Below are 23,912 nucleotides of genomic sequence, written 5' to 3' on the forward strand. Positions count from 1 at the left end.
TTTCACCCCTCAGCCAGAACTCGTGCAGACTACACGAGGGAAGGACGGAGGGAGGGAGGGAGGGAAAGAGAGAGAGAGAGAGAGAGAGAGAGAGAGAGAGAGGCTTCTATTCTAGTAAAGAGATAAGATAATGGTGGCTCTCTTCTCCCCCTGCCCTCCCTCTCTCATTTAGCATGATTCCACCACCGTCTGAACTCAAAGATAGCATTTTATCACTGTGTCATGAGAAACCTTCAATTCATTGGATGTGATCTTTAAAACATTAAAATTAACATGGAATTAAAAAAATTTAAGAACATATTGATAGGGCAAGAATGTTTAGATGTAGTATTTACTGTGGGGTTTTTTTTTTTTTTTTTTAGGGGAATTACTAAAGCACCTAGATTTTGTGTGTGTGTGTGTATGTGTGTCTGGGGTGTTTTGTTTTTTGTCACTGGGAGAGATCTTGGTATTTTATTTATTCCCTGTATTTTTTTTTTGCGGGGGGGGGGGGCATCAGAAGATGTATTTAGAATGGAGAAAGTGCATTTTATAATCATTTAAAAAACCTTTTATTTAGGGATAATTGTAGATTCACATGTAGTTGTAAGAAATAATAAAAGACCCCGTATACCTGCAAACTGTGGTATGATATCACAACCAGGAGTTGATATTGGTAATTCATTGATTTAATTCAGGTTTCCCCAGTTTGATTTGTACTTATTTGTGTGCTGTGTATGTGGTATGCAGTTTTATCCTGTGTGTATCCATCACCACAATAGTCAAGATACAAAAGTCCTTCATTACCTCAAGGATGCCTCCCTGTGTTGCCCTTATAACCACACCCACCTCTTGTCCCTAATCTGTTTTCCATTTTAAAAATTTTGTTATTTCAAAATTGACAATCTTTTGTTGTGCAGTTGTTTCATGTGGATTAATTTACCTTCTTCTGCATGTGTGTGTGCTTTAATGCATGCATGTATACTCCTCAAAGTACTCAGAACCTATATATACTAGTTAATTAAAGTTCATTAGAGCATATTATATTTTAAAAATGCACCTTTAAAAGGGTCCTCCCAGTCTCATTTAATGGCCTTTGTGAAAGTACACTTGCTATTTACATTATATTAAACATTTGATACTGAAATATGGAAGTATAGATAACACTTAAAATACAGAATATTGTGTTTTAGTATAATAGTGGTAGGTTTTCTCTTCCCATAAGTGTACAATGCAGTGTCCAATTATGAAATTTAATCAATCCAAACTATGAGGCTAAATGATCACCAAAGTATAAGTGACTTAGATGTGGCATTTTAAATAGCCACCTATTTTCACTTATGTTCTGACTTATGAAGAAATGGAGTACAAAAGGAATATAACTTAATGTTTTAACGTGATCTGCACTTGACTGATGTCTTTTTAAAAGTTATTTATTTTTTACTGAATTTATTGGGGTACAGGTTTCAAGTGTACAACTCGATCAAACATCATCTGCCCACTGCGTTGTGCACCGTTGCCCAAGGCAAAGCCTCTTTCCACTCCCATTTCCCCTCCTTTATCCACCTCCACCTAACACTGGCCCCCTTCCCCTCTGGCTGCCACCACACTGTCTTTCCCTCTGGCTATCAGCACACTGTCATCTATGTCCAAACAAATTATATATATATTTCCCCCCTTAATCCCTTCACCTCTTTTACCTACCCTCAACCCCCCCTTCCCTCTGACGGCTGTCAATCTGTTCCATGCATCCATACCTCTGTTTCTATTTTGTCAGTTTATTTTATTTATTAGATGCATGTGAGATCCTATGGTATTTGTCTTTCTCTGTCTGGTTTATTTCATTTAGCATAATACTCTCCAGGTCTATGCATGATGTTGCAAAAGTAAGATTTCTTTCTTTTTTTAACAGCTGAGTAGTATTCTATTGTGTAAATGTACCATAGCTTTTTAATCCATCATTGACTAATAACTTGATGGTACATTAAGATTTTTTTATTTTCCTGAGAAATTTATTTTAACATATTTCATGTTATCGAGATTTAATTTAAGCACTTCTTTTTAAAAAATATATTATACATATATTTAAAATATATATTTTATTGATTTCAGAGAGGATGGAAGCGGGAAAGAAAGAGAGAAACATCAATGATGAGAGAGAATCATTGATTGACTGCTTCCTGTACACCCCACACTGGGGACCGAGCCTGCAACCTGGGCATGTACCCTAGGTCCATCCTCAACCACTGAGCCACACCAGCTGGGCTAAGTACTTCTTAGTTATTTTAAGTAGAGACAGATAATGAATATTCTAATATATTTATTCTTTTAATAAAAAAATAACCTGTAAGCTTTTTAATGAGGACTTTTCTTAATAGTAAACTAACTTAAGCATTGAAATGATTTATTCTTTTAAAAAAATTGCCTGGATTCAAAAATGCTTTTGAATGAGCCACTATATGTATACATCAATTATATATTCTGATCAAGCTTTTTTTTTTCGGTTATGTGACTTCATTTTGCTAGTCTAAGACACCATTACATTTTATTCCTGACTTTGACATAATTTCTGCATACCTGGGAGGGTTTTATTTTCTTACTTTTATATAAGCTATTTAAATAAATACATATCATGTATTCAAGGTAATGTGAAAACCATTTCCATATGGACATCATGATAAATCAGTAGTTAAGTTGTTAAAAATTTTTGAATTCATTCACTGTGAAAGGAACTTTAAAGGTGAAAATTATCAATGAAATTTTATTTCATTTTAAATCTCTGCTCTTTTTCATTGTGCTTTTGATGGTCTTATGAGAGAATCTGCCTTATTAAATATGTCCAAAGTAATTACTAAAGCAAACAATATTCTTCAGAATAATTGGACAAAAATAAGTTTGATTCCTAATTAAACTTGTTTCTAGAAAGAATTGTGTACAATGTGTCTATAACTTAGAGTTATTTTTTTCTCATTGAGATTTGACTCCTTTGAAATCAAAAGAGCATACATGAAAACACTAAAAAGTGTTTAAAACCTCAAACCCTGTACATTTGGACCATTACATCTCACAGCTATAAATGTGAACCAAAACAAAAATAGGCTCTACATTTTTAATGTTTTAATGATTATATATCTATGCATATTCTAAAAATTAAAATGTACACAGAATGTAAGAATTATCCACAATCTGTGATGTTTTTATTCTGTTAATTTGTATTTTCAAATTTTTATAATGCACATATGGTTTTAAAGAGTAATAATAATAAATAATTTAAAACAAAAAATGAATTTTGATACCGTTCCTCTTTGGATAATGACTGTTAATTCTACCAATTATAGAATTTGAGCAATTTAGGGTGGTTGTTTAGTTACAAAATATAAGAATCATGTTTTATGGCATATTGGAACACCAGACCACTCTTAGGTTGTTTAGGAGGTCTTTAGAAAAAAGCTAATAAAAGTTCCAAGAAAGTTATTTTTAAAATTATTTTTAAATCAAATAAACTTATTTGAAGCAGATATTCCTATAAGTAAAGTGGGGGTAAAGTTTAAATTAATACTTTGTAATATATTACATATAATCTATAGTAAAACAGTGAGCATGGCAAATCAATAAGTATGCACTTTGTCAGAAGAGTAGGAATACAGAAGTTTGCATAACACTTTATGCATCTGTCTGAAGCTAATTTGCAAGTTGCATCAACTTAATGGATTCAGAGTTCAAGAACATAAGTAATATATGTTGACATAAAATGATTTTAAATTACATGTGTCTGGGGCAGTGTTAAAATATTCAAATTAATGATCTAGCACCTCAATTTGCTATGAAAAGGAAAAGCCTGTGTTAAGCATTTATAATGTATCTAAACATATCCTAGTAGGTAAATGTACCATGATTCTCTTACAAAAACTACTGTTCCATAAGATAAAGATAACTAGTGGAGCCACTTCAAAATATGAATTATGCTATTTAAATTTGATGCATTTTGTTAATATAAAAGGAGTCTTACAGTTATAAATTATAACTCAAAACACTGGCTTTTTTCCTTTTTTTAAGATCGGTATATAGTTTCTTTCACCTATGTTTAAGTGAAATATATTCTATGGCACTATAAAAATTCTGAAAATGTAGCCCCTAACAATATGTCCTAAAAACAAGATTATTCAGAATTTTATTCTGTGTTCCAAATCATTGTTCCTACATGGACATTTATCTGTTTTGTTATCTAAGCTTTGGCACATAAGTAGAAAATAATACAGTGAAGGCTAGGGTCTCATTGTTTTCTTAGGAAAAATGAGACAATTAAGGAACTAAAACAAACCCCAAGCTATTGATGAACCTATGAGAGTAGGGCTTAGAAATAGTGTGGATTACATTTAAATGTTACATGTTAAATGTTTCTGAAAGGTTATTTAAATATTTTCTAATTACACTTTACACTTTAATAGTTTTTTTTCATGGCCTTTGCTCTTCTGACTCGAACCTTTTCCTATACTTCTTTTTCTAATTAATTTCTACTCATTCTTTTAAAAATATATATGTTTTTATTGATTTTAGAGAGAGAGGAAGGGAGAGGGAGAAAGAAACATCAACCAGTTGCCTCCCACATGCACTCACTGGGGATGGAACCCGAAACCTGGGCATGTGCCCTGGCTGGAAATGGAACCAAAGACACCTTTCAGTGCACAGGAAGACACTCAACCAACTGAGCCACACTGGCCAAGGTTCTATTCATTCTTTATGGCTCTGTTTAGATGTTAATTCCTCAGAGAAACCTTCCTTGGGCCCTCAGAGTAAGTTAAGTCTCCTGATTTATGCTTTCCTTGCTCCTAATATTTCTTTTATATAATACTTATCATAATTGCAATGATTTCTTTTCTGTTTTCTTCACTAACTATAATTTCTATGCCTAGTATAATGCTTAGAGTAGAGTAGATGTTTAACATGTTTAAATAGAATGAAGGAGTAATTAATTTTCTAAGTGTTTTCACGTCTCTTAAAAAATCAGATTCTTGTAACAGCTCAGGTAGGTAGTGTAGGTATCTTCTTCAGTGTGGATTCTTAAGCCCAAAAAGGATGGATAATTGCCCTCATCACAAAGCAAGTTAGAGGCCAATGTGGACCTAAGACCTATTTCTTAATTTCTGTCTGATCTTGTGATCTTTCTGCTTGTAGGAATTAGTAAACGATTTCTAAGTGGTTTTAGAAATTCCTAGTAAACCTCAATGTTAACTGTTAAAACAAGTTGTCTGTTCAGGCCGTTGGGTAAGAAGTCTGTCCAGTAATTGTGCATGACTGGCTTTTGAGGTCTCCTTAAGGACCATTATGGGAGCTTTTGTGTAGGCCAGATGCAGAGGACTAACTTTGATAAATACCTGGGGATTAGAGGGCGGAATTGTATTTAGGGCTCAAACTGGTCTTAGAGGTCTAGAGGAGGACCTTTTGGCTTCTTGTGGCTTCTAAGGAAACGCCTTATCAACCCAGAGACTCATTAAAGCACCCAGGGAAGAGCGTATAATCCACAGGGGGTTGAGACCCAAGAGAGTACTTCAGAGATTTGTTGGACTGAGACCCTACCTGGATCGGGCGGGGGGGGGGGGGGGGGGCGGGGTGCAGAGGAGATTTCATCAGAGCCCAGTGGGGTCAGCTGCCTGTGACTGACTGCCTTCTCTCCAGTGTGGAACTTACATGCTCATTTGAAACTATAGTCAAAGCTCATTTTCATATTTCTAAATATAATTATAAACATGTAAGTTCCACTCATTTTATCTAAGGTATATGTAAATTGAACCTGCCATAACTTGTATGCTCTACATGCTCACTCAGTTCATGGTGATGGCTGTGACCTAGTCTAGTCAGACAGTTGAATTAGTTTAATACAGTAATCATGGAAGACAGCTACAGTAGTGTTAATGGCAGAATAATATCAATTCAGAGATTATACCCTTTGGTATGCATTCTAAACCTGGCAATAGGCCAGTTTCATTGGTAAATGGTAAATGCTATATAAGTATAAGTTAAATAAGTAAATAAATGCATGCTGTGCTTCCTTGCCCTCTTCAAAGAGTTGCTAGCTTGTTCAGTGAGTCAGTGATCTTGGTCTCATCTTCCTTTCACCTTCCCCCACTCAAAAATGACATTACAAGCGTGGTAGCCCTTCACTCATAAATAACTGAGTTAACAGTGAATCACCAAACAAAATTCAGAAGATGCTAGCTATAGTATTAACTACAATGAGAATAATTTTAAAAGGAGAAAATGGGTTACTTTTGATCATCATGTAAAAAGCTTATACATAGATTTTTGTGATTCATTATGACCCTTTAAATAAATTATAAGACTCTGTTTTGTAAGGGATATAACACCTAAAATCATAATTGATTTGATAGTAATGGCAGTGAAAAAGTATTATACAGAAAACAAAACAGACATGTGATACCAAAATTTATATATTTTTAAATCAAATGCAGGAATAGTGGCCAGAGGTATATAATCATAGGGGCGGGGAGAAACCAAATCATGAAACCAGTTCATGAAAATTTTTACTCTAAAAAAATGCAAGGGTGGGGGAGATGCTTAAATATTTTCAAATAAAAGATGACCAGTGAAGGAAAATAAGAAATAGTTATAAAATGAGAAATAGTTATAAAATTCATCAGTGTCATGACACTTACTTCAGTAAAATTATAATCATGTAAATATAATATCTTATTATAGAAATAAAAATTTTAAATCTAAAGTTAGTACGTGTAGTTGGAGTTACTCTGGGATAGAACAGATAGTGCTTACAGTAGTGAAATCAAAGTGAGTGGTGGTTTCTAGAGCCAAGACCACACCTTTTTCAATAAGAGCTGGCTGTGTATTCAGGACCGTGCTAGGTAATTTGAGAAACAGAAAACAAGTATAAAACGAGCTCTTCTCTGGAGATATTTATTGTTTTACTATAGAAATAAGCAATTTATTTACAAAACAAACTAGAGAACCACGTAAGATGCTGTGTCAAAGATGGCTGCTGTGCTTTGCATGACTTTGGGTGTACCATTTATATCATGATCTATGTGAGTGTCATCCCCTGGACTTGCGCAGCACACAGCCTGCTCGGCCATTCATGGTGGACCTGGGAATTATTCAGTCTTCATTTTCATTTATTTCCCTGAGAGTAAGTGATGTAAACAATAAAGCTCCCATTCATTTAGAATAACATCACAAAATCTTAATTTGACCAGTAGCCAAATTTGATCTGGCCCCACCCAAGCTCTCCTGCTTTATTTCTTGCCAAGTCACCCCCCACTTGACATTTGAGGATGGTCTGACTTTCTCATGGCTTCTTCTACAGTCCGCCACCATCATGCACTCCTTGTCCAAGCCAGAAACCTGAAGTGTCACCAATTCCTCCGTCTTCCTCACACTAATCAGTTTCTCTTCTAAATCTCTCCCTGTCTCCTCCCCTTCGCCATTGCTGCTCTCCAGGCTATCTTCACATTCAGTGTAGGTTCCTACAGCAGCTTCCCAAGTGGTCTTCCTGCCTCCAATCTTGTCTGTGTTTATCCTTTCTTCCCAGCGAAATCAGAGGGAGCCTTTTTTACAAAGTGCAAATTTGATTCTGTCACCGTACTGACATTAATGGTCAGATTCAATTCAAAATACTTCAGAATTTTGGTTCCTGTTAATTTCTTAGCCTTCTTTCTCCAACCTTCTCTCTCCACTCTGACACTGTAGTCATACTGCAGTCTCAGTTTTGTCAACACACCGAACTGTTCGGTTTTCAGCTTCATTTGTGTAGCTCCTTCTGGTTGGGATACTCTCCAATCCACTTACCTCTCTACTCCCTCCAAATTTTTAGCAGACAATCTTCCCCCAAAGCCTTTGGATCTCAACCTAGACGTCCCTGCTCCTGCGTGGCCTTTCTGTGCTCTTTAAAGCCTGCTCTGCTGTCTGTTATTTAACAAGCACTTGTGTTTATTTTATCCCAACTCATGTTCCAACACTTTAGAAATTTTACTTCATTTTAATTCTCACAACAATTTTATGAGGTAGTCTTAGAATTTACCACCATTTTACCTATGGTGAAACTGAGACACAGGGATGTTAAGTAACCTTGCTGAGTTCCACCGCAAGGAAATGGCAGCACCCAAATTTGAACCCAATCAGTTTACCTTCAGATACAGGCTCTAATTACCTCAGTCTATTGTTTGTCAACATAGGCATTCATGTAACAAGCAGGGCAAGTGATTCCTTCTATTTTTAAAGCATGGAATTTCTTTTTTTTTTATTTAAACAATTTCCTTTTTATTTTTGGTTAATCCTCACCTGAGGATATTTTTTCCATTGCTTATCAGAGACTAGAAGGGAGGGAGAGGTGGGGGAGAGAAAGAGAGGGAGACACACACACACACACACACACACACACACACACACATATCAAGTGGTTGCCTCCCACCTGGGCCCCTTCCAGGTACATCCCTTTGACCAAGGTCAAACCCATGGTCCTTTGGTCTGCGGGCAGACACTCTAACCACTGAGAAAACTGGTTTTAAAATAGTTTTAAAACCATTTTTAAAATGCATTTATTATGCTCCCTTGCTCATAACTGGTCAATTACATTTTTCTTCTAAAAATAACTCAAAACAATAAAATTATTTATAGATATTAAAAACAGAAATCATGCATTCTCTCCAGGGCTCCAGGTCCAACCAAACAGGTGTAGGAAAAAACATGTTTCCAACTTTGGTTTCTGTGTTTTAAGGACCAGAGGAAATCCTTGTTGTATTCATCTTGGTTTCAACATAATAGTTATCAATATCCTTTTCTTCCTCTGAATCTTGATCTGGCATCCAACATTGATCTTTTACATTCAAAAAATGAATTTTTCAAAGCTCTGCAGTTTCCTTCCTTCAGACACTGCCGAGGGGATTTTCCTTCCTGGAGCACACAGTGGGACTGCAGCAGGCAGGCGCCCAGGCCCTCCTTCACGCCCGCGCACGCGCCGCCCTCCGGCTTGTCCTCGTAATACCGCGGCATGGCTGCCAAGCATGGAATTTCTTTAATATTCTCATTGGACTTCAAACAGAATGCCTGGATCAAGTAGTAACATTGACAGTCAAAGGTGAATTCTTTGTTTTGTATTGGTTAATTGTATGCAAAAATCACTTCTTCCAAAGCTTGAATGAACTATAGTGCAATTTCATAGTAAATGGTCATATAAAAAGTAGTTTTAGATAAAAATAAAACATTTGCAATAATAAAGAAATAATTATTTTTATTAATAATAGCAAAAGTAAAAATTTGCAATAATACATCTTTAACATATAAGTTTGTGATAATTTTGAATAAAATTGGAAAGCAAAGAATATATATGGTAGAAATAACTTCATATTTAAGTCAAAAAAATATAGAAGGGCATCAAAGGACAATACCAAGAGACTAAAAAGATGGCTCACAGAATAGAAGGATATATTTGCAAAGAATATATATGATAAGAGATTAATATCCAGAATATATATATATAGAACTCCTAAGATTCAACAAAAAACTCCAAACAACTTGAATCAAAAATGGCCAAAAATTTCCAATAGACATTTCTCCAAAGAAGTTGTAAAAATGGCCAATAAGCACATGAATAGATACTCAATATCATTAGTCATTAGAGAAATGCAAATCAAACCACAGTGAGATACCATTTCACACACATTATTGAAAACAACAACAAAATACATGTTGGTAAGAATGTGGAGGAATTGGAACCCTTGTGCTTTGATGGTGGGAATGTAAAATGGTGCAGCCATTGTGGAAAACAGTTTGATGGTTCCTCAAAAGTTAAAGAATTACCATTTGATCCAAAAATTCCACTTCAAGGTCCACAGTAAAAAGAATAGAAAGCTGGGACTTAAATGGATATGTGTACACCAATGTTCATAGCAGCATTATTCACAATAACCAAAAGGTGGAAATAGATGAATGGACAAACAAAACGTTGTGTATACAATCGAATGGTATTCATCTTACAAAGGTAATGAAATTCTGATACATGCTACAACAGATGAACCTTGAAAACATGCTAAGTTTGAAATAAGCCAGGCAAAAAAAAGGACAAATATTATATGATTCCATTTATATGAGGTTTCTATAGTAAACAAATTCAGAGAGACAGAAAGTAGAATAGAGGTTACCAGGGGCTGGGGGTAGGGAGAAATGGGGAGTTAGTGTTTAATTTGTATAAAGTATCTGTTAGGGATGATGAAAAAGTTCTGAAAATAATAGTGGGTGATGGTTACACAACATTCTAACTGTATTTAATGCCACTGAATTGTACATCTAAAAATGGTTAAAATAAAAATTTTGCTATGTATGCTTTACCACAAAATAAATACAATAAAAAATTGCAAAAGAAAATAAGAAGTAACCAGGGCAAACAAATCTTTATTTTTTTAATATGTCTTTTAAAGATTGATTTTAACCCTGACCTGTTTGGCTCAGTGGATAGAGCGTTGGCCTGCAGACTGAAGGGTCCCAGGTTCTATTCCAGTCAAGGGCATGTACCTTGGTTGCAGGCACATCCCCTGTGCGGGGTGTGCAGAAGGCAGCTGATCGATGTTTCTCTCTCATCGATGTTTCTGACTCTCTGTCTCTCTCCCCTCCTCTCTGTAAAAAATCAATAAAATATTAAAAAAAAGATTGATTTTAGAGAGAGGAAGTAAGAAGGAGAGAGATAGAAACATTAGTGATGAAAGAGAATCAAAGTTGATATGTTAAATATCTTTATAAACAGAAAATTGAGGTAATATGTATATACATTATATATATAATATGAGAATGAATGAGTAATTTGAGTAATTTTTTTTGTCTTTGGAGATATTTGACATTTTCTTCCTGATTTATATATGCAGTAGGCATGCAAAATCAAGTAATTAGGCCTATGTTGCATTGAAAGGAATTAAAAGAAAGAGCCGTAATTATTTTGAGGCTATTTTATAATCTCTACTTGATTATTAGTTTCTTGAGAGTAGGAGCTGCCTTAACTCATGTATGTAGTTTTATTCCTCGCCACTTGATAAACTCTGATCTGTTTTTTGAATGAATGTTGTGGGCAGGATCAACAAGGTTGTTTGGGGCATAACTGGATTGCAATGTAGATATTAGCAGCAATGTCTCCAGTATGGCACTGGAACAAGAAAAATATGAAAGGAGTTCAAAGCTATAAAGTTGGCGGAGGGGAGGATTGTAAAGATGTATCCTATAAAAGTTCAAAAATAGTTTCACACTATTTTATCAGTTTGCATAGAGTACACTAACTTGTTTTATAAATATTAGAGTACAATATGTGAATTATTTTTAATATTAGGTATTAGATAGATCATGTTGGCTCCTTCAGTGGAGACCCCAGTGAGGTCATTAGCTGCTCCTTAGAGACCTTGTGTATCAGATATAGCAACTATTTCAGACTGCTGTAATTTATGGATTCTAAATTTTCATGCATTTGTTCACAAAGGATCAATCACTATGGATTCCTAATGGACAGGCAGGTAAGAAAAAATTTCTTTTTATGTTATATATTCTTATTTCCCCCTGTCTTCCCTTCCCCTCCTTTTACCCCTTTTGTCTCTCAGTGTCTCTTATATCATTATCTGTATTTTTAGGACAAACCTGTAATTAAATAACAAAGTTTCCATCCATGCTGTGTAAGAGATAAAAATCATGTCCCTGGGGACTTAATGATTGATGATAAACCACTAAGAGAAAATTTAAGGACTAGATATTAGGGGCCGTATTTTCCCTAAAGAATGATCTTATTCAAACAAAGATATTTATTTATTATTCAATTTATTTGGGTTACATTGGTTAATAAAATTACATAGGTTTCAAGTGTACAATTCTATAACTCATCATCTGTATAATGTATTGTGTGTTTACCATCCAAAGTCTAATCTTCTTCCATCACCAGTTATCCCCCGTTTACCCTCATCTACCTGCCCCCACCCTCTAAACAGATATTTTAACTGGAAATTTTAGCTTTTACTTGTATAGGTTCAGAGATTAAATTTTTTTCAAAATCCTCATTATGCTACTGTTTGGACTAAGGAATACAGGAAAAGTATGATAGAGCAGAAGTTCCATGCAGGAGCCTAACTTGGATAATGAAAACAGGAATAGAAGGAAAGGAATTATGTGTCATTTTGTTGACATTATTTTCTTAGTCCAGATGCAATAGAAAAATGGAGGAGAAAGCAGAAAATTCCTTTGAGTATATGGACAAGTAAAATACACTTTGGGGGGTAAAATATTTTAATGCTAAAATTGCAAACTGAAATTTTCCCAAATTGGAGGCTTTTGGTATATTAGCTAAATACTGTAAGTAATAATAAACACATAATTAAGTTAAATATTATATACTTAAATAGATGAATTCATCAAATTCTTACCATGGAAGTTTAAAGTTCTTGAGATTTTAATTTGAAATATTTAGGTGGAATAATCCAGTATGTATTGATTTTCCAATTATATTTCAAAAGACAATAAGCTACTTCACATAAATTTATCAAGTAAGGAAAAAAAGGAAATACCAGAATCATCAGAAGAAAAATAACATGAACCATAATCATGATTCTTTTATTTTTTAAATTGTGATTCTCTTACAACTATTCTAAGTATACTTATAGTTTATATTTTTGCCTCATTAATATATTTACTATGAAACTTTAAATATATGTAAACAAATTTAGCTTTTCTTTTTCTTTGCTCTTCTTTTTAAAATGGTACATATTTATTATAAAAAATTTCAAGTTATATTCAACAACAACAACAACCTAATTTAAAAATGGGCACAGGACTTGACTAGACATTTCAGCAAAGATGATGTACAAATGGCCAATACACAAGCACATGAAAAGACATTCACCATCATTAGTGCTAGGGAAATGTAAATCAAAACCACAATGGCATACCACTTCATACCTATTAGGATGCCTATTATTTTAAAACAACATGGGAAATGAGTGATGGTGAGGATATGGAGAAATCTGAACCCTTGCACTTTGCTGGTTGGAATGTAAAATGGTTCAGCTTCTGTAGAAAACAGTTTAACAGTTTCTAGATCAGTGGTTCTCAACCTTCCTAATGCTGCGACCCTTTAATACAGTTTCTCATGTTGTAGTGACCCCCAATTTCGTTGTTACAAATTGAACATAATTAAAGCATAGTGATTAATCACAAAAACAATATGTAATTATATATGTGTTTTTTGATGGTCTTAGGCGACCCCTGTGAAAGGGTCGTTCGATCCCCAAAGGGGTCGCGACCCACAGGTTGAGAACCGCTGCTCAGTCTCAATGTCCTCATCTGTATAATAGACATAATAATAAGGCCTACATCATAGGTTTGTTATGAGAGGTCAGTAAATTAATATGGAAAACAAATCTTGAAAACAATGCATGCATACAAGTGCTCTGCAAATATAAACTGTTTTTATTATTGTTGTGAGGATGATAAACCTACGCTGTAGACAATCCTAAAATGATATTGTGAGACCTCATAATACAATATACTTTCTTCTATCAAAGAATTTATTTTTTGGAGATAATGTCAGCAATATGATTTGCAGCTCTTCATGAATGTGAGGTCCTAGCCAAATGGCCCTCCTGCTCCCTGGCCCTGTGATAGATCCCGATAAAATTTCCGTAATAAACTCTAAGTTCATTTGGAACCAGAGGAAGACCCAACAGTTAGAGAAAAGAAACAACCCCAAAACAAAACACCACACAAATGAAAGACTTCACTGAGATGAAATAATCTGAACTCAACTCTGAAAGATATAATTCGCAAAGGCTGAGGGTGGCATTATACAATGTGCTTCACAACTTTTCTTTGCATTAGTCCGGACAGCCCTGTCAGGTCACATAGCTAGTATTTGCAAATCAGGGATTTAAATTCTCTAAACCCAAAGCCATTCTTATTTCCACACTATGCTGCTTCTTTGATAATTACAGGTTTTATTATTCTGTGTCTTAGCCAATTATATGCTTCTAAATATCCCATTAGTTAGTTTTCAGTGGCTAATTTTTTGTTTTTGCTGATTTTTCCCTTAATTTTTTATTTGGCTATACTATGCTAAATTGTAGTTTTGCTTTTTAATTTAAGTTTTGCTGATTTCTTTTTTTCATAATTTCACTCAGGTGCAATGTCTTTGCTGAGGCCTCTTCTGGACATGGTCCCAACAATTCAATAGACTGCTGCTTTGGCTTTTGGGAGACTGGATCATTATAATGATGATGTAGCAGAAGCAGTTGTCAAGGGTGACATTCTTCCTTATTTACTCATTGGCAGGACAGAACGTAAGATTTTTAAAAAAATTATGTTTTTGACTTAAAAATTTGATAGTTTGGGCACATTTGCAAGCTTGTAGGCATTAAAATTAAGATGTTAATACACATTCAATTCTTTGAACTGAACGTAATAATATCTTTAGGGCATTCTACTTTGAGATTATATGCAGCTTTTTTCCATTATTGTTAATATAAAGAGAAAACAGATTTTAAAATGTAATGAGATTATACATAAAGCAATATTTCTGTGTATGGTTGTATTAAAATCATAGGATCAGTCTTAGGTATATAAAACCAAACACAAAGTCATTTACAGAAATCTTTACATACAGGTGAAATTTGGTTAATGGCAACTGTAAGAAATTGCTTAAAGCAAGGGGGAGGGAGCTCTAGCTGGTCTGGCTCAGTGAACAGAGTGTTGGCCCGAGGACTGAAGGGTCCCAGGTGATCGATTGCAAGCTCCTCCCTGCTCTGGCCCTGGTTGGGGCTCATGCAGGAGGCAACCAATCTATGTGTTTCTCTCACATCGATATTTCTCTCTGTCTTTCCCTCTCTCTTCCACTCTCTCTAAAAATCAATGGAAAAATATCCTTGGGTGAGGATTATATATATATATATATATATATATATATATATATATATATATATATATATATATATTAAAGCAAGGGGGAGAGAAGCATCTACAAGGAAGGGGAATATGTTTAATGGTAGGTTTGGTAAAGCATTTTTGCCAAGTATACAAGCATGTCAGGCTTTCTAAAGGTCATTTAAGAGTGCCCTCCTACTGTGTTTCTGTACAGCAGCACCACATAATAGTAGTTAAGGAAAGACCTTCCTGTAGGTAGGGTCTTGCACTGTTCATTCCATTCTGCTATTTTACCATAACCTAGGAATGTATCTTTCTTGACATATTTTTAAGATTACATTCCTACTTGTGTCACCAAATGACAAACAATCCAATTAAAAATTGGCAAAGGGCTTGAATAGACTTTATCCAAAGAAGACAGACACATGGTCAACAAACATGAAAAGATGTTCAACAGCACTAGTCCTTAGGAAATGCAAATCAAAACCACAGTGAGCTAGCACATTATCTACTAATAAAAAAGGAAAATAGCCCTAACTGGTTTAGCTCAGTGGATAGAGCGTCGGCCTGCGGACTCAAGGGTCCCAGGTTCGATTCCAGTCAAGGGCATGTACCTTGGTTGCGGGCACATCCCCAGTGGGGAGTGTGCAGGAGGCAGCTGATCGATGTTTCTCTCTTATTGATGTTTCTAAATCTCTATCCCTCACCCTTCCTCTCTGTAAAAAATCAATAAAATATATTTTTTTTTTTTAAAAAAAGGAAAATAACAAGTGTTAGTGAAGATGTGGAGAAGTTGGACCCCTCATACATTGTTGGTAGGTGAATAAAATGGTGTGGCTGCTTAGAACAGCTTGGCAATTCCTCAGTAAATTGAACATAATTGCTATGTAACCCAGCAATTCTATTCACTAGTTATATTTCCAAAAGAATTGAAAACGAGTGTTCAAAGAAAACTTGTACAAAATGATCATAGCAGCATTATTCACAATAGCCAATAGAATGACTGGATAAACAAAGTGTTACATATCTACACAGTGGAATATCATCAGCCATAAAAAGGATCAAGTACTAATATATATTACAACATGGACAAACCTTAAAAACATTATGTGTGAAAAAGAAGTCAGGCTCAAAGGCTACATATTATATTATTTCATTTATATGAACTATCCAGATTATGCAAGCTCACAGAGACAGAAGCAGACTAGTTAGTGGTTGCCCAGAACTCCAGGAGAGAGGATGAGGAGTGACTGCTTAACACATATGTGGTTCTTGTTGGGGTGATAAAAATATTCTGGAACTAGAAAGGTGGTTGCACCACATTGTGAATGCACTAAATGCCACTGAATTGTATACTTTAAAATGGTAAATTTTGTTATGTGTATTTTATCAGAGTTTTAAAAACGAAACACAAATCTTAATTGTTGAAAAATTTGCCTTATTTTTATAAGTCAGAGAGTCATTTACTAATTACTTTGATCTCTTCAAGGAGTCACAGAAATTTTATTTTTCTTGTAGGTATTTCTTCTATCACTAAATACTGTTGGAGTTTCTTTTTCCTGGCATCTTAATCATTCTTTTGAGTGTAGAGTGTGTATTTTGGTATCCCACATAGAAGGTTCTTTTTTTAAAAAAGAAAAAATATTTTAAATATAATAATATTACCCAAACTGTACTAATATAGTATAATATTACAAAAGTTGTAGGAAATATTAAAAATCTGCAAATAACAGGATTACTTCTATTATATTCTAAAATATTTTTTTTCTCTGGCTCTATTTTTGTTCATCAGTTTATGTTGTTCATTATATCCCACAATGAGTGAGATCATGTGATATTTATCTTTCTCCGACTGGCTTATTTCACTTAGCATAATGCTCTCCAGTTCCATCCATGCTGTTGCAAATGGTAAGAATTCCTTCTTTATTATTATTATTATTCCTCTGTGTAAATGTACCACCATTTTTTAATCCACTCCTCTGCTGATGGGCACTTAGGCTGTTTCCAAATTTTAGCTATTGTAAATTGTGCTGTTATGGACATAGAGGTACATATATCCTTTCTGATTGGTGTTTCTGATTTCTTGGAATATGTTCCTAGAAGTGGGATTACTGGGTCAAATGGGATTTCAATTTTTATTTTTTAAAATTTTATTTTGTTTAAAGTATTAAAAATAATAATACATATGTCCCATTGACCTCCCCCCAGCCTCCCCTATGACCACCCCCCCCGCACATGCCCTTATCCCCCACGCTCCAGTGTCTTGTGTCCATTGTTTATGTTTATATGCATGTATATTAGTCCTCTAGTTAATTTCTTACCCTCCCCCAACCCTTCCCTGCCTTCCCGCTGTAGTTTGACAGTCTGTTCAATGCTTCTTTGCTTCTGTAACTATTTTTGTTTATCAGTTAATAATGTTCTTTATATTCCACAAATGAGTGAGATCATGTGGTATTTATCTTTCACTGACTGGCTTATATCGCTTAGCATAATGTTCTCCAGTTCCATCCATGCTGCTGCAAATGGTAAGAATTCCTTCTTTTTTTTCTTTACAGCAGCGTAGTATTCCATTGTGTAGATGTACCAGTTTTCTAATCCACTCATCTGCTGATGGGCATTTAGGCTGTTTCAAATCTTAGCTATTGTAAATTGTGCTGCTGTGAACATAGGAGTGCATATATCCTTTCTGACTGGTGGTTCTGTTTTCTTGGGATATATTCCTAGAAGTGGTATTACTGGGTCAAATGGCAGTTCCATTTTTAATTTTTTGAGGAAACTCCATATTGTTTTCATAGTGGCTGCACCAGTCTGCATTCCCACTAGCAGTGCAGGAGGGTTGCTTTTTCTCCATATCTTCACCAGCACTTGTCGTTTGTTGATTTGTTGATGATAGCCATTCTGACAGGTGTGAGAGGGTACCTCATTGTCATTTTGATTTGCATCTCTCAGATGATTAGTGACTTTGAGCATGTTTTCATATGTCTCTTGGCCTTCTGTATGTCCTCTTTCGAAAAGTGTCTAGTTAGGTCCCTTGCCCATTTGTTGATTGGATTGTTTACCGGTATCTTCCTTTTGTTAAGTTGTATGAGTTCCTTGTAAATTTTGGAGATTAAGCCCTTATCGGAGATAACATTGGCAAATATGTTCTCCCACGCAGTAGGCTTTCTTGTTGTTTTGTTGATGGTTTCTTTTGCTGTGCAGAAGCTTTTTATTTTGATTTAGTCCCATTTGTTTATTTTCTCCTTAGTTTCCATTGTCCTAGGAGCCATATCTGTAAAGATATTGCCACAACATATGTCTGATATTTTGCTGCCTATGGATTGTTCTAAGATTTTTATGGTTTCCCATCTTATGTTTAAGTCCTTTATCAATGTTGAGTTTATTTTTGTGTATGGTATAAGTTGGTGGTCTAGTTTCATTATTTTTGTATGTATCTGTCCAATTTTCCCAACACCATTTATTTTTTATTTTTTATTTTTAAATATATTTTATTCATTTTTTACAGAGAGGAAGGGAGAGAGATAGAGATTTAGAAACATCGATGAGAGAGAAACATCGATCAGCTGCCTCCTGCACATCTCCTACTGGGGAGGTGCCCGCAACCCAGGTACATGCCCTTGACGGGAATTGAACCTGGGACCCTTCAGTCCGCAAGCCGACGCTCTATCCACTGAGCCAAACCGGCTTCGGCCCCAACACCATTTATTGAAGAGACTGTCTTGCCTCCATTTTATGCTCTTGCTTCCTTTGTCAAATATTAATTGAGCATAATGTCTTGGGTCGATTTCTGGGTTCTCTATTCTATTCCATTGATCTATATGTCTGTTCTTGTGCCAGTACCAGGCAGTTTTGAGAACAGTGGCTTTGTAATATAGCTTGATATCTGGTATTATGATCCCTCCTACTTTGTTCTTTCTCAGGATTGCTATGGCTATTTGGGGTCTTTTTTTATTCCAGATGAATTTTTGGAGTTTGTTCTAGGTCTGTGAAATATGCTATTGGTATTTTTATTTATTTTTTATTTTTTAAAATATATTTTATTAATTTTTTACAGAGAGGAAGGGAGAGAGATAGAGAGTTAGAAACATCGATGGGAGAGAAACATTGATCAGCCGCCTCCTGCACATCTCCCACTGGGGATGTGCCCGCAACCCAGGTACATGCCTTGACCGGAATCGAACCTGGGACCTTTCAGTCCGCAGGCTGATGCTCTATCCACTGAGCCAAACCGGTTTCGGCTGCTATTGGTATTTTAATGGGGACTCCATTAAATCTGTAGATTGCTTTGGGTAGTATGGACATTTTAATGGTGTTGATTCTACTAATCCATGAACACGGTATATTCTTCCATTTGTTTATGTCTTCCTCTATCTCTTTTTTCAATGTCCTGTAGTTTTCCAAGTACAGGTCTTTTACCTCCTTAGTTAAGTTTATTCTTAGGTATCTTAATTTTTTGGGTGCAATGTTAAATGAGATTGTTTTTGTTGTTTCTCTTTCTGTGAGTTCATTATTGGTGTATAAAAAAAGCTATAGATTTCTGGGTGTTAATTTTGTATCCTGCTACATTGCTGAATTCACTTATTAAGTCTAGTAGTTTTTTGATGGAGGGTTATCTATGTACAATATCATGTCATCTGCGAATAATGATAGTTTCACTTCTTCTTTTCCAATTTGGATGCCTTTTATTTCTTCTTGTCTGATCACTAGCATTTCTGGTACTATGTTCAAGGTGGGCATTCCTTTCTTGTTCCTGTTCTTAGAGGAAATGTTTTTAGTTTTTGCTCATTGAGTATGATGTTGGCTGTACGTTTGTCATATATGGTCTTTATCATGTTGAGATATGCTCTCTCTATTCCCACTTTGCTGAGAGTTTTTTTTCAAAAATGGGTGTTGGATTTTGTCGAATGTTTTCTCTGCATCTATTGATATGATCATATGATTTTTGTCTTTCAATTTGTCTATGTGATGTATCATGTTTATTAATTTGCAAATATTGTACCAGCCTTGCATCCCTGGAACAAATCCCACTTGATCATGGTGTATGATCTTTTTAATGTATTTCTGGATGTGATTTGCTAATATTTTGTTGAGGATTTTAGCATCTATGTTCATCAGGGATATTGGCCTATAGTTCTCTTTCTTTGTAGTGTCTTTATCTGATTTTGGAATTAGGATAATGTTAGCCTCACAAAAATAATAGGGAAGTGTTCCTTCCTCTTGGATTTTCTGAAATGGTTTGAGGAGTATATGTGTTAGTTCTTCTTTGAATGTTTGGTAAAACTCTCCTGTGAAGCCATCTGGACCTGGGCTTTTGTTTGGTGGGAGTTTTTTGATTTCTGCTTCTATTTCATCAGTTGTTATTGGCCTATTTAGGTTTTCTGATTCCTCTTGATTCAGTTTTGGGAGATTATATTTTTTCTAGGAATTTGTCTATTTCATCCACATTGTCCAGCTTGCTGGCATATAGTTGTTCATAGTATTTTCTTACAATCCTTTGTATTTCTGTGGTGTCAGTAGTTACTTCTCCACTTTTGTTTCTGATTTAATTTATTTCTGTCCTCTCTCTTTGTTTCTTGATGAGTCTGGCTAATGGTTTATCAATTTTGATTATCCTTTCAAAGAACCAGCTCTTGGTTTCATTGATTTTTTTAAGTCTCGTTGTTATTTATTTCTGCTTTAATCTTTATTATTTCCTTCCTTCTACTTACTCTGAGCTTTTCTTGTTCTCTTTCTAGTTCTTTAAATTGTAGGGTTAGTTTATTGCTGATTTTTTTTTTTTTTTTTTTAGGTATGCCTGTAGTGCTATGAATTTCCCTCTCAGGACTGCTTTTGCTGTGTCACAGAGATTTTGGGTTCTTGTGTGTTCATCTTCATTTGTTTCTAATAAATTTTTTATTTCTTTGTTAATCTCGTTGTTAACTCATTCATTGTTTAATAACATGCTATTTAGCCTCCATGTATTTTTAAATTTTGGGAGTGTTTTTACTGTAGTTTATTTCTAATTTTATTCCACTGTGATCTGAGAAGACGCTTGATATGATTTCAGTCTTCTTGAACTTGTAGAGACTTGTTTTGTGTCCTAACATGTGGTCTATCTTTGTGAATGACCCATGTGCACTTGAGAAGAATGTATATTCTGCTGCGTTGGGGTGATGTATATATACTAATAAAAAGGTAATATGCTATTTAGACCAGACATCTTCCGGACATCCTTTTGGGCAAAGCCACGGTGGCAGAGGCCGAGGTAGAGGGGTTAGGGGCAATCAGGCTGGCAGGGGAGGGCAGTAAGGGGTGATCAGGCCAGCAGAGGAGCAGTTAGGGGGTGATCAGGCCAGCAGGTAGAGGCAGTTAGGGGTGATCAGGCAGGCTGGCAGGTGAGCAGTTACGAGACAGCGGTCCCAGATTGTGAGAGGGATGTCTGACTGCCTGTTTAGGCCTAATCCCTGTGGGCCTAAACTGGCAGTTGGACATCCCCTGAGGGGTCCTGAGTTGGAGAGGGTGCAAGCTGGGCTGAGGGACTTCCCTTCCCCCAATACACGAATTTCATACACCGGGCCTCTAGTGTTCTATGAATGTCAATTAAATCCATCTGATCCAGTGTGTCCTTTAGAGTCTCTGTTTCCTTGTTAAGTTTTTATTTGGAAGATCTACCTAGTGAAATCAGAGGGGTGTTAAAGTCCCCTACTATGACTGTATTTTTGTCGATCTCTCCGTTAAAGTCCTCTAGAGTTTTTTTCCATATATTTAGGTACTCCTATATTGGGTGCATATATGTTTACCAGGGTTACATCCTCTTGTTGGATTGATCCTTTCAGTATTATGTAGTGACCTTTGTTGTTTCTTGTGATGGCCTTCATTTTAAAGTCTATTTTGTCAGATATGAGTATTGCTACTCCAGGTTTTTTTTTCTTTTCCATTTGCATGGAAAAATTTTTTTCCATCCCTTCACTCTCATTCTGTGTGTGTCTTTTGTTTTGAGGTGGGACTCTTGTAGATAGCATATAGTTGGGTCATGTTTTTATATTCATTCAGCTACCCTACACCTTTTGATTGGAGCATTTAATCCATTTACATTTAGGGTTATTATTGATAGGCACTTATTTATTGCCATTTTAATTCTGTATGGCTAGGTTTCTCTCTCAGTTTCTTCTTCTCATTACAGCAGTCCCTTTAGCATTTCTTGTAATGCTGGCTTAGCGGTTCCTTCAGAGTTTTGGGGTTGTTTTTTTTTTGTCTGGGAAGCTCTTTATTTGTCTATCATGAGTGATAGCCTTGCTGGATATAGTAATATTGATCTCAGATCTTTGCTTTCTATTACCTTGAGTATTTCATGCCATTCCCTTTTGGCTTGTAGAGTTTCTGATGAGAAATCAGGTGTCAGCCTTATGGAAAATCCTTTGTGGGTAACAGTTTTCTCTTGCTGCCTTTAAAGTTCTCTCTTTGTCTTTATTTAGTTATTTATTTATTTAAAATTAAATCTTTATTGTTCAGATTATTATAGTTGTTCCTCTTTTTTCCCCCCATAGTTCCCCTCCACCCGGTTCCACCCCACCCTCTGCCCTCACCCTCCCCCCCCACTGTCCTCATCCATAGGTTTACGATTTTTGTCCAGTCTCTTCCCGCAATCCCCACACCCCTTTCTCCCCTGAGAATAGTCAGTCCACTCCCTTTCTATGCCCCTGATTCTATTATAATCACCAGTTTATTCTGTTCATCAGATTATTTATTCACTTGATTTTTAGATTCACTTGTTGATAGATGTGTATTTGTTGTTCATAATTTGTATCTTTACCTTTTTCTTCTTCTTCCTCTTCTTAAAGGATACCTTCCAGCATTTCATATAATACTGGTTTAGTGCTGATGAACTCCTTTAGCTTTTTCTTATCTGTGGAGCTCTTTATCTGACCTTCAATTTTGAATGATAGCTTTGCTGGGTAAAGTAATCTAGGTTGTAGGTTCTTGGCATTCATTACTTTGAATATTTCTTGCCACTCCCTTCTGGCCTGCGAAGTTTCTGTTGAGAAATCAGCTGACAGTCCTATGGTTACTCCCTTGTAGGTAACTGACTGTTTTTCTCTTGCTGCTTTTAAGATTCTCTCTTTGTCTTTTGCTCTTGGCATTGTAATTATGATTTGTCTTGGTGTGGTCCTCTTTGGATTCCTTTTGTTTGGGGTTCTCTGTGCTTCCTGGACTTGTAAGTCTATTTCTTTCACCAGGTAGGGGAAGTTTTCTGTCATTATTTCTTCAAATAGGTTTTCAATATCTTGCTCTCTCTCTTCTTCTGGCACCCCTATAATTCAGATGTTGGTACGCTTGAAGTTGTCCCAGAGGCTCCTTACACTATCTTTGTATTTTTGGATTCTTTTTTCTATTTGTTTTTCCGGTTGCGTGTTTTTCGCTTCTTCGTATTTCAAATCTTTGACTTGATTCTTGTGATCCTCTAGTCTGCTGTTGGAACTCTGTATAATATTCTTTATTTCAGTCAGTGTATGCTTAATTTCTAGTTGGTCCTTTTTCATAACCTCGAGGGTCTCACTAGATTTCTTGAGGGTCTCACTAAATTTATTGGCGGTTTCTAGAAAATTCTTTAAAAACCTTATAAGTGTGGTTTTGAACTCTATATCCAGTAGTTTGCTTTCCTCCATTTCTGTCATTTGTGACCTGTTTCTTTGTCTCCGCATTTTTTATGCTTCCCTGTGTTGATAGAGTGGCTTTCTGTGCTAGGTGTCCAATAGGGCCCAGTGGCTCAGCCTCCCCAATTACCTGAGGTGGACACACTTGGTGCACCTGCTTGTGGGCTTTGTGCACAGTCTTGTTGTAGTTAAGCCTTGATTGTTGTAGGTATCACTGGATGGAATTGACCTCCAGGCCAATTGTCGGTGAGAATCAGCTGTGTCTACAGTGGGAGAACTTCTGTGCTGGAGACACCCTTCTGGGGCAAGACTTGCTTCAGTGGGGCTTTGGTGCTCACTGAGTCTGCCCCCTGAGTGTGTCCCTTATGGATCTGAGGAGTTGTAATCTGGATG

At 35.7% G+C, this 23,912-nt stretch overlaps 2 protein-coding genes across 2 annotated transcripts in view; one reads left to right on the forward strand and one right to left on the reverse strand.

Annotated features, from left to right (window-relative positions):
- Positions 1-8,529: 8,529 nt before the first annotated feature.
- On the reverse strand, positions 8,530-9,000 carry LOC308516245 (cytochrome c oxidase assembly factor 5-like; the record flags this gene model as incomplete). The annotated part of the gene is made up of 1 exon (XM_081087117.1): positions 8,530-9,000. The coding sequence occupies one exon, from the start codon at positions 8,998-9,000 to the stop codon at positions 8,776-8,778; it is 225 nt and encodes a 74-aa protein (XP_080943243.1). The 3' UTR covers positions 8,530-8,775.
- Positions 9,001-11,449: 2,449 nt separating this feature from the next.
- SPAG6 (sperm associated antigen 6) overlaps positions 11,450-23,912 on the forward strand; it is a gene marked incomplete at both ends in the record, with an annotated part of 48,644 nt that continues 36,181 nt past the window's right edge. The window contains 4 exon segments of the mRNA XM_081106202.1: positions 11,450-11,501; positions 14,148-14,197; positions 14,201-14,280; positions 14,282-14,306. Of these exon segments, the coding sequence (XP_080962328.1) occupies positions 11,450-11,501; positions 14,148-14,197; positions 14,201-14,280; positions 14,282-14,306 (207 nt within the window).

Source organism: Myotis nattereri (genome assembly GCF_964212035.1).
Source record: "Myotis nattereri genome assembly, chromosome: 1".
Classification (NCBI taxonomy): Eukaryota; Metazoa; Chordata; class Mammalia; order Chiroptera; family Vespertilionidae; genus Myotis; species Myotis nattereri.